The sequence below is a fragment of the Electrophorus electricus genome, chromosome 4 (assembly GCF_041902795.1).
Source record: "Electrophorus electricus isolate QZ-2024a chromosome 4, ASM4190279v1, whole genome shotgun sequence".
NCBI classification, from domain to species: domain Eukaryota; kingdom Metazoa; phylum Chordata; class Actinopteri; order Gymnotiformes; family Gymnotidae; genus Electrophorus; species Electrophorus electricus.
Window position 1 is genome coordinate 17,757,629 of NC_137500.1, and position 12,372 is coordinate 17,770,000.

A 12,372-nucleotide genomic window follows, 5' to 3' on the forward strand; every position below is an offset into this window, starting at 1 on the left:
AAATCTGTAGCAATTGATGATATTATATTATATTCTACAGCTATGCAAGAGCCTGTAGATGGGGTTGTGGCTTGGTGCTTAAGGTATTCAACTACTAATCTGCAGGTTCAAGCCCCACTGTTGTCAATGTTGAGAACCTGAGCAAGCCCCTTAATCATCAGTTGCTCAAATTGTGTCATAATTGTAAGTTGCTTTGGATAAAAGCATCAGCTACATGCCATAAAAGTAACTGATGACCTGCTTTTGACTGGGGTATGTTTCTTTGCTTATATTGTATGATCTGAGTGCAGCATTTGACACTATAGATAACGATATTTTACTAGATAGACTCAAAAATATTGTTGGGATTAGGGGAATAGCCCATTCCTGGTTTAAATTGTGAAGTTGCATTTAAATCTAGCCGATTGCTACCAGTTTGTTAACATAAATGGAGACTTTTCAGCAAACAACAAGGTTAGCTATGGTGTTCCACAAGGATCTGTTCTAGGGCCTCTGTTTTTTTCTTTATATATGATACCTCTAGGTGATGATAAATGTAAACACTGTGCTAGTTTCCACTGCTACGCTGGTGATATTCAGCTATATGTCACAGCCAAACCAGAGGACATATATCATCTTAGTATTACTGAGGAATGCATAAAGGATATCAGGCACTGTATATGTTGAGAAACATTTTTTCACTTAATCCTGACAAAACAGAAATGCTTCTCCTAGGCTCACAGACAACTAGGACCTTGCTCTCTAATTCTTAATGAACCTCAATGGTCTCCCAATCACATCTTCTTTAACAGTTAAATATATATATATATATATATATATATATATATATATATATATATATATATATATATATATATATATATATATATATATATATATATATATATATAGAGAGAGAGAGAGAGAGAGAGAGAGAGAGAGAGAGAGAGAGAGAGAGAGAGAGAGAGAGAGAGAGAGAGAGAGAGAGAGAGAGAGAGAGAGAAACATAAGGCTAAAGAGAGATAGGTTAGACTAATAATCCAGTGACTGGGAATGAACAGGGTTTTATGGACAATGTAGTCCTGAGTAGACAGTGCTCTTGTGGCAGACATTACAATTCTGTTACTGCCCAGTTATAGAGAAAAAGTAAAAACTGGCAATATTGAGGTTAAAAGTGTTTGGAACAATGACTGAAACAGGGTTTGCTTGGAGAGCACTGATTAGGAAATATTTTTTGAAAGTAGTGAGGGGGCTATGAACCTCATAACAGATTCAATATCCTGTTACATATCTTATTGTGTGGATTCTATTATCCCAACCAGACAGGTCAGGGTGTACCCTAATAATAAACTAGGGGTCACTAAGGATTTAAAAACATGTTTGAACCAGAAAATAAATAATTATTGCTGGGAGACATATAATAAAGTTATGGATTTGTAGAAGGGGTTTAGGTTGAAGTAACTAACTAAAATAATACTGAGAGTAAATTTATTAAAGGGAACCCTAGGGAAGCATGGTGAGGACTTAACACAATGATGGGAAGTTTTCAGAAGTTTTTCAAAAGTTTTCAGCAGCACAAACTAAATGTTTGACCCTGACTCATTTGCTCAGGAATTTAACACTTTTTATTGTAGATTCGATAACTACATTGATAAAGACTATTTTTCACCACCCGTGCTGCTTGCCCAACAATTAAAGTGGAAGAAAGGAAGGAGATTTTGATCCTGTCCAGAGTATACCCATATAAAGTAAGTGGCCCAGATGGATTTAAAGACAGATGCTTAGGGAGTGTGCAGCACATCTAGGAAGTGTTTTAAAAATCAGCAGCTTTTAAATTCCATCGGTGTTTCTCAGGCTTGGAGATAATCCATTATTAAACCTGTTCCTAAGAAGCAAAATGCCATAGCCTTTAAATGGTTTTAGGTCTGTAGCTCTTACATCTGTATTGTGTAAATTGCAAAAATATATAATTTTTTGAATTACTGGAAGGGGCATCAGCCTAAATATAGGGAAACTATTACTTGTAAATTACCAAAGGTTTGTTAACATTTTATCAGTCTAATTTCTAAATTAGTTCATATTTTGTGCAGTGACCGAATACCATTACTTCAAAAATATTTGCCATGATGACCAACTTGATGAATAAATGTGAAGTTTATTGATTAATGACTAAACAAATTGCTGACGTTGTAAGACAGGTGTTATAGGCTACTACAGCAGACTTGGCTCAGGCTTACAGAATGTCTAGCAAATGACAACAGAGAGAGAAAAGAAAAGAATGAGAAAACAAAGGAAGTAAATCAAATAATAATAATAAACAAAAACAACAAAAGGAAAGAATTGAAATAAGAGGGATAGAACTTTCGCATAAGCCAGATAACTTTATCTATGGTGCCAACCTAGCTAAGGCTACAGGGGCTAGCTAACTAAGAATTGTCAGAGGGGGGAGAGATTCCTATTCCTATTACTATCGAGACTAATGAGGGGAGGAGATATTAATTTGGACTGAATTATTTATAGCATGGCTAAGTAATACACATATGAAGGTTAGCATGCAAACACTAGAATAATAGGATTATAACAAGACATAAAAAAGTTAACATAAATCTAGAGAGAGTGGATTTCATAACAGTTAAGTGATGATGGCTAGTTAGATTTCACTCAGAATTGAGTGTACGTTGAGTGTACTGAGACTGTTAAGTATATCACAATTCTTTGTTGGGCCATACATGGTTAATAAGTCCAGATGAGGGAGTCTGTTATAGTCACTAGGGGTGTTGAGAATTCATAATCCACACAATAAGAGAAATCTTGTTGCATGCTAGAACTGGCAACCTCCTCATTACTAGTCAAGTACCTTAAACACCGACCTACCACCACCCTATACCTACATGCCTTGCACCCAATGATACCCTGGAGCCTCCAACTTCCTATGCCCCCAAAGTATTCACTCTTCATGGTCCTCCAGGCTGGATCAGTGGTAACTGCTGAGACCATGACTACTCAAAATAAAAGGTACTGTTGTACCTTCAGTGCAACCACAAATCCAGCCTATCTTGACAATTATGACATTTGGTACCATCCAAATCCCACCACATCCTCCACTTAGAAGCTCCCCATCAGCTAAATGTGGTACTGGATCCTAATTTAGTAGAGCAATGTCACAGGTCAGTGCAAACCCCACTGCTGGATGCTTTATAACTGATGAGCTAAGTGATGTGCAGGTAGTGGAATTAAATGAGTGCCTAGAGCTAGAGGAGTTGCAATGCCAGTTCTTGGAGGAATACATAAAGGAGAAACAGTCCCAGCTGTTAGATGACCATGCTCGTAATGCCCTCCATAAAAGAGCAGAATAGAATAGGGATAAGGAAAAGCAGAGTCATTATTTAGATGAAGAGGCTTGCACAGCACACAGGAGCAAAGAATTCCTACCTAAACAATTCGTCCTTTAGAGATGAAGGAGAAAGATGGAGCTAGAGAAGGCATGTTTCATTGCAGCCTACCTTAAAGAGGCTTCTGAGCCCCTTCTGCCCAAACCTTTAAACAGCTGCATTCCTGTAGCTGCAGCCAGAAGAGGCAAGTCCTTTGAAATTCTGATAGGAGCATAAACTTCAGAGGAGGAGCTGTAGAACTCCAGGAAGCCTTCACCTCAGTAGAGGATTCACTCAGCCAACACCTCTCCAACCAGCAGATCACATTCAGATTTCATTCACCTAATGGTGTTACATGGGAATAAGATCAAATCTGTAAAACGGCTCTACAAATGATACTAGAGAATTGGACTGAGCCTGTACCATGCAGTCATGAGACAGACAAGGGCAACATTCATTCAAAGCCACTAGGACACATCTCAGATGTTGCCAATCCAGATCCAGTCACACCAAATCTGATGCTGATGGGCCAGCATAACACATCACTCCCTCAAGATGGCTCCTCCTGGTATAGACATGCATCCAGTGATCTCTTTGATACATGATGCTTGCAACACAGCCAGATTCTAACAGATCATTTCTAGTCCAACGTCATTAGCCCTCATCTGCTAGATCTTCAGAGGAGATAGAGGACCAGGATAACTTATCCACTGGTCAAGTGGTGATGGTGATAAATCCTCAGCTGCTGTGAACTGTGACAACATGGCAAACAAGTCCAACACCTCCCGGAGAAGACAGACTCATAGGTTAATACATCATTATAATAGGAAGTATAGGTTATTTTACTGGGCAGTAAACTATGCACGCTCAGCGTGCAGTGCCTGAACAGAGGAAGGTGTCACCATGCTCAGCAGTCTTCTGTAGTTCAGCCCCAGTTTGTGTGCATTGTGTTTATACAATTAAATCAAAATATTATTCTCTGTATTGAAGATAGATTACACCTTATTCCTCTGATAAAACTTTGGTAAGGTTGAGCTGTCTTCACCTCCTGCCCACAGAAAAGACCAGGACCTCTGGTACCAAGACACCTAGCACTAACTCAGAGCTTGGTTACCTCTGTCTGACCATGTGACCAGGGCATGTGTCCAAGGGAGGTTGGAATGCAGAAACCTACTACCAGCCTATTTATATTTCTGGGACTATGACCCTAAATTCCATCAGACTAATTTACCAGGATAATTGAGCTTTTCTGTACACATCACAAGGACAAACATACTCACACATGAACATATTTGCACAAGTTATCAATGAGCATCTGTTCTTCAATAAGTCCATTGACATACAGCTTTCTTTTCCTACAGATATAAGTGCGACAAAGTAATAACTTCACCATGTGATGTTCACTATGACATCTAATGGCAAGAAGTTTAAAAAAAAACAAAAAAACAACGCTGGTTCTCCTAGAGTAATCCTCAAACTGTGCTTGCTTCTATAATTTGATATTTTGTTTGTTTTTCTTATCCTCTTCAATACTTGTCTTTATCATTATAATCATAATCATGATTATTTTCAGTACATGTTGCTTACCATAATTTTTAATCCACTTAATTTTGATTACTAGAAGACTTCTGAATCAAATGAACAGGATATTACAAATCTTGTTTGGACCATGTTATTGAACGTGCCATCTCTGATCATTGTCAACATTCCTCAAATTTCTTTACTGGGTAGTCAGAGAAAAGAAAAATGCATAAACATCCCTTAGCTGCAATGATTGTGATTCTAATTTAAGGTAGATGAGAAATAATCACGTTATCCAACTTTTGAGCTGAGACTGAATTAACAATCATTAAAGAAATAATAACATTTTCCCTGCTAATCAGGGTGGTGCCCAAAATGAAGCAAATGCAACTCTCTAACTGAAGCATCCAATGAAAATGAGCGAAAACAAAACCGAAATTAAAAGTTGCGAGATAGCAAAAGAAACCGGTTACTCCATCTGCACTTGGTAAAAGCTCGGTCGCGCTATCTACACCTACGTCTTAAGTGCGCGTCTACATTTTGTATTAAGGTAGTCAGTTTGTGAAACGACATAACGGGAAAATTTATCGCGGAGATTGAATATCAAAAAGAAAGCGGTGTTCTGTAGCTTAAACATCTCACTGAGGTCTAATGCATCGAAAGAACGTTAAAATACATGTAGAAAAGTGTAAAAATTAGTTGGAAATTCAAACAATGCCAGCGACTACCGGTATAAGGAGGGCACATATTGTCATTTTACATAAATCTGTGTATAATAAGAAGGTTGAAAAAGATTGTACAAGTAATAACTTGTCGGTAAAAAAGGAATAAATGTCATTCATTAATGGTATACTACTCAAGTTAGGTTGCTAATTTGCAGATATAACGATACAGGCTAGAGCCAGACACTTGCAGAGAAGATCAGCAGGATAGGTTGTAATAATAACGGAGTAATCCAGAGCTGAAGTCAAACAACATGCAATGGTCAGATGGATTGTAAACAAAACATATGGATTTGGCACAAATGTAAACAGGAGACCAAGCCCATAGAGCAAACTGACCAATCGGGGAATAGGCAGAATCGGTAACCAGGATGCAAAATAAATAAATAAATAAATAAATAAAATAAAATAAAACAGATGGTAGTCAGAGAGACAGACAAGTTTCAGTATTCATGCAGCAATCATGTCAATACTTCATAAAGAATTAGAGTTTCATAAATGTTTAAATAGACAGACTAATGTCACGAATGGCCACCCTCCTAGCGTCACTGTTTCTTTAGTTTCCCTGTCATGTCTGTTTTCCTTTACTTCCTTGTTCCGTACCTTGCTTTCGTTTTCCCTTCCCCCATCTGTTCCTCTATTCCTCTCCTGTTTGAGTTTTCACTGAACATCCCATGTTCACCTATATCTGTTTAGTGCCTAATTGTTCCTGGTTATTTAAGCCCTGTGTGTTTTGTTCCTTAGATTGTCAGTTAATTTGGTAAGTTACATTTGTTCCATCGTGCTTAAGTGATACGTTGTCGTCTTCCTTGCTTTTCCGTTTGTCTAGTACGTGTTTTAGCTCCTTATTTTCTCCTTGCCCCTGTTTATTTGCCCTCCGTGTTTTATAGTTACCCTCACTTGATAAACCGCCTCCTGGATTCTGCCTCTCGCCTTGTTCTTGTTGGAAACGTTACAACTAGTAATAAGACATGTGAGAATAGTTTACCTAGATAGCAAAAAAACGACCTGGCCTAGATCCTCCGTAACTTCTGGTCTGGATCCATAAAATGGATCTGTCCCGGCAGCATAATGGGCCAATACCAGCAGGGATCAGGTTTTTGGATCTGGACCAAACACCAACCAGAGATCACAGATTTCTTTACCAATATGGCCTAAATGTGGACCAGATCCATAATGCTTAATTCAGATCTGGATCAGTTTCAAACCAAATCTGTATAATTTCCAATATAGTTATTTATATTTTAAAAAAAAAAGGAAATGTCATGTTTTACTTAAGTTTTAATGTACAATATTGTAACATTACTATAAAGTAATTTTGGACCATTTCTATTGGTACAATTGAAATGTTCACTCAAATCGGGGTTAAATTTTACATCTACCCATTCACAAAATCACTTAATTTCATGTGTTTCTTATTTTAAAGCATTGTCTATTTTCATGTATTCAGTCCATAAGATACAGTATATCACTGAGCTTCACCAACTGACATGAAATATTACCATTTTACATGAATTACGAATGTAAATGTAAAACAGAAAATGATCGGAGAAAAAAGGAGTGCACTTACCTTTTTAGAATTCCAGAAAAACAAACCACACTGATCCACACAAAGCTGTGCCCTATACAGAGAGTGATGGAGAGCGCATTTAATTTACAGTGGGCCAGGTAAGGAAAAGCTCCCTCAAGCTTACCTGCAAAGAGAAAAGGAAACATGTCAATACTGTAAGGTATACTTTAGCATTCTCCTAGGCAAGAATAGTCAAATAACTGAAATTAGATACCAGTGTAAAATCTTCCTACCTACAATGCAGCTCCATACCACAGAGAGAGAACTGTGCTGAATCACATCTCATTACATCTTTATATATATCTTTATATACACTGCCTGGATTAAACTAAGCAAATAGGTAAGAGCCTCCCATTGGATAATTACTGCATGGGTGATTATGATTCAGCTGGCAACAAGTTATTTAACCCTAACTGATGCAGTGAGTAGCTTCTCATTTGTTAAACAACCATGTTGAAAGACACATCCTGTGGTCATGGAAAAGATGTTAATCTGTTTCAGAAGGATCAAATTACTGGCATGCATCAAGCAGAGAAAACATCTAAGGAGCTTGCTGAAACTACTAAAATTGGGTTAAGAACTGTCCAACGCATTATTAAAAAGTGGAAGGACAGCGGGGAAGCATCATCTTCGAGGAAGGAATGTGGTCAGAAAAAATCTTGAATGATCGTGATTGGCGATCACTTAAACGTGTGGTGAAAACAAATTGTAGAAAAACAACAGTAGAACTTAGGGATATGTTTAATACTGAAAGTAACAGCATTTCCACACACACACAATGCGAAGGGAACTCAAGGGACTGGGTCTAAACAGCTGTGTAGCCTTAAGAAAACCACGTCAGTGAGGCTAACCGGCAAAAACTGCTTCAATTTGCTAGGGAGCATAACAATTGGACTCTGGAGCAATGGAAGAAGGTCATGTGGTCTGATAAGTCCAGATTTACCCTGTTCCAGAGAGATGCCATCATGCCTAGTGCCTACCATACAAGCCTGTGGGGGCAGTGCTATGATCTGGGGTTGCTGCAGTTGGTCAGGTCTAGGTTGAGCAACGTTATGTGCCCAAAGAATGAGGTCAGTTGACTACCTGAATATATTCCATCAATGCATTTTTTCTTCCCTGATGGCATGGACATATTCCAAGGTGACAATGCCAGGATTCATCGGGTTCAAATTGTGAAAGAGTAGCTCAGGGAGCATGAGACATCATTTTCACAAATGGATTGGCCACCACAGAGTCCAGACCTGAACCCCATTGAGAATCTTTGGGATGTGCTGGAGAAGACTTTGTGCCATGGTTCAAATCTCCCATCATCAATACAAGATCTTGGGTAAAAATTAATGCAACTCTAGACAGAAATAAATGTTGTGACATTGCAAAAGCTTGTGGAAACGATGCCACAACGAAACTTATTTGGATTTGTGTCTATAGATTGCTGTATATCCCCATGTAAAACTCCATCAAACAGCATCTGAACCTGCTGGTACTGGCATCTCACCCATACAGAAGTACAAACCTTCAGTCCTCATCATCATAAAGTAATAAAACCAGGACTGAAGGTTTGTACTTCTAGACAAAACAGAATTCACTCTACCACACTTACATCCAAAGCAACTTACAATTATGACTGAGTACAACTTGAGCAATGGGGGGTTAAGGGTTTTGTTCAGTGGTCCAACAGGAGCAATTTGGCAGTGATGAGCCTTGAACCAACAACCTTCCAATTATAAGTCAAGTACCTTAACCACTGAGCTATTACTGCCCCAGTGAGGTGTATACTTAAAAACTATACAACTAAAATACCACACCAGTACATGTTATGAGTGATGGCGGTAAAATTTGCAGAAACCAATCAACTTGCATCCCACACATCTTGACACAAACTCCTTGGCTAGCAGAGAATGCTGCTGATTCCCCCCTCTCAAGGGTTCTTCATGGTTTAGGGAGTTTTTCCTTGCTGCTGTCACCCTTGGGTTGCTCTGGAGGCTTAGACTTGGACATGTGTAAAACTTTGACAAACTCTCTGGTCTGTCTGAGATTTTACATTGAAATATGCATTACTGCATTATTGTTATGCCTAAGCCTAAACAAAAAATATTTGGGATCTTTAAGATTTAGGTGAAAATTGCATTTTATATATAAAAAATATTGTGTGGACATTTCGCATCCGGATTCAGTACAATTAAGCACACGTGCACACACATGCTTACACCATCAGGAGGAGGAGGCTGGGATGGTGACTGTCATTTTTTATTGATTTGGTGATATGTTACATTTGATAATCTTTCAGAAAGGTATATCTGTTATACAAATAAACATGGGTGGTAAATAGAGAGACAGATAGTGAAGAACACAGTGCCAAATAAAAATCATCACACTCTCTCTCTCATCTTTCCAACACTACCAAAACTGTTCTGTAATGAAATAGACAGGCAAAATTACTTGACAAACTAAACTTTGACCATGTCTAGAAGGACTGAGTGTGAAAAACAAAACAAAACCCCCCCAAAAAATCTGTTGATCCCTGGTTTTGAAGAGTGCAAATGATGGAAAATAAAGTACAGGATGAGACAGAGACAGTACATCAATGTGAGGGATAAAAGACATATTGGCAACATATTGAATATGGCACATCCACACAGAATAAGCAAACAAAAAATTAAATAATTAAAATTAACATGAACATTAAAACCTTATGAAACCTGAAAGGCACATTAATCAGGTGTTATTATTTTACGTGACCACATTCAAATGTCTAGCAGGTGCTAGGTAAGATCAAATGCTCGCACGTACACGCACAGACACACCCACCCCCACTCACCCCTTGGACAGAATCCAAAGGATATCTTAAAAAAATCATTTAAAAAAAAGAACACTAACTGCTAGTAACTTAGTCATTACTACTATTCTAGTCCTGTGGACTATATTGGCTATTTGGCTTTGACACAAACATCAAAACAGAAGTAAGAAGGTCTTCTAGGGAAGCAAGTAGATACAACAGCATAAGTCACGGGAAGTTCTGCTACAACCTTTACTAATGTCTAACAGCTGGGTTGTCCCTAACCTTAAAACAAATTATAACTCTTAACTGAGCTCTAAAATCTCCCTACTTGTCCTGATATTCCCAGCAATAATGTTGAAATAGTAAAGGTCCATACTGCAAATGCTCTTCAAAGATCAATTTAAATAATTATTATAGTTACTGTAAGATATAATGAAGATATGAATACTTTTTTTCTTCTGTAACTTAAAACCCATCAACAGGCTCTTCAGGAGAGAATTCCCTCACACACAGACACACACACACACACACACACACACACACACACACACACACACACACACACAGACAGACACACACAGACACACACACACAGACACACACACACAGACACACACACACAGACACACAGACACACACACAATGTCAAAGTTGAGATGTTGCAAACTGTGGCAGATTTCTCATCTTCTGTAGTGACAACAGTCCATTCACACTCCATAATGAAGTTCACATGTGAATTAAACAGCCATGCCAGCACCTCTCATTGAAATGCAGAAACCTTTCATTGCTACGACAATGGCAGTCTGAAGAAAAAAGAATCTGTAAAATAATCAGTCAAATTGGACAAGGTGAGAGCTGAGGACTGAGGTTGAGGAGAGGAATGGAGTGATAGAGAAAAGGGGATAGAAAGATGGATTGGTGACATGAGGGTGATTAGTTCCTCATGAGTTTAATTATTAATCCTCTCTCCTCTCAGTTCTGTACAGCAGCTGACTGCACTACTATTTGAAGAGCAGGCTGAGGAAGACCTGTATGCAGACAAGAAAGAGGATGATGATGTAGTCTCGTTGTGTGAGGAAGGTGGTCTCACTCAATGATTCACCTGCCACTCGACTCCTCAAAGCACAGATACTCCTGAATGTTGTCATGGAAAACCAGAGAACAAATAAATAACTAGTTAGTGATTTGACAGTGAAAGGGCAGGCAGTACTGCAGCAATGGCATGAATGTGCAGCTATAGTTTCATACCTGTTAATGTCTTCTTGGGTTTGTCTGATAGACTCCACAGTACAGTGCAGTTCTGAAAGGTCTGTGGCTTTTTTTCTTAAGCGACTGTTGTGCTTGCTTTTGTGCCCTGCAAAAGTCAAGATATTCATACTTTTCAATGTAACTTGTATGTCAGTACTGGTGTGTGACTACACAGAGTGTGTTTGTGCATACATTTGCATGAAATTGTGCTTTTTTGGACATGCATAAATGTGAATGTGCATAGATATGTGTTTTTGTGTGTGTTCCTCTGACTTTCACTGCCAGATGAGTCATGCTGGTCCGGTTCAGGAGAAGAGCCTCCACTCTCTGGACTTTTGGCCTGGTCACTCTGCTTGTGCTTACGTTTTGATCCCGCAACCTAGACAAAACACACACACACACACACACACACACACACACACACACACACACAATATTCTATGTTCATCTACTCAATTGCACAGTCATTGCAAAGTTAAATTTATACACTCCTCAGATTCTGCAATTCTGTCAGTAACACTGTTAATAAGAGCACAGTGAGACATGCAAGCAGACAACATTTAGACATCACTTACAGAAAGACAACCTTGCATGCACACGCAAACGTGCGCATGCAATATTCTGTGTTCATCTACTCAACCGCAGTCATTATTAAATTTCTACACAGTCACTGTAAAATTTCAAGTTAAATTTCAATAATCCTCAGATTCTGCAATAGACTGAAATACAGTTTCAGTAAGAAACTGCTCTTACAGCAGACCAGTGAGACATGCAAGGAGGCCACACTGAGACATCACTTAGAGACAGATAGTCTCGCATGCACACACACAAAATACAGATCTCATTTAAATGGCACAACAAAATACTTTGTGCCTTTAGTGCAAAGAAACAAAGCCAACATATAACATAACAAGAAAAAGAAACAACACACTAAGTCACACAGACAGAGTAGCCAGGATTGGTCTTTTTGGTTAATGGTGATTTATTGCTTTGGTAAACGGGCTGAGCACATGACAGTGAGATGGAAGCAGATAGAACTGCATTGGTGGGTGGGGCTGAAGGAAAGGGGGTGGATCAAGAGGACATACCTGGCTCAGGTAATTGTCCCTCCGGGAACCCTGCTGGGCACTGAGACTAACTACACTGGCTGAACGTACCATAGGCGTTCTGTGGCGCACTTTA

General features: G+C 38.7%; 1 protein-coding gene across 10 annotated transcripts in view; it reads right to left on the reverse strand.

Moving 5' to 3' along the window:
- Window positions 1-9,394: 9,394 nt before the first annotated feature.
- The window catches only part of osbpl8 (oxysterol binding protein-like 8), a 63,288-nt gene continuing 60,310 nt past the window's right edge, over window positions 9,395-12,372 (reverse strand). For 7 of the 10 annotated variants that reach the window (XM_081712766.1, XM_035520704.2, XM_081712771.1 and 4 more), the window contains 4 exons: window positions 12,279-12,372; window positions 11,464-11,569; window positions 11,191-11,296; window positions 9,395-11,076 (listed from right to left, as the gene is read on the reverse strand). The exon at window positions 12,279-12,372 is cut by the window's right edge and continues 63 nt beyond it. In XM_081712766.1, coding sequence (XP_081568892.1) covers window positions 10,944-11,076; window positions 11,191-11,296; window positions 11,464-11,569; window positions 12,279-12,372 — 439 coding nt within the window. In that variant the 3' untranslated portion in view covers window positions 9,395-10,943. The remainder of the gene's footprint in view (window positions 11,077-11,190; window positions 11,297-11,463; window positions 11,570-12,278) is intronic. The other 3 variants (XM_081712767.1, XM_035520705.2, XR_014123260.1) reach the window with 2 other exon arrangements.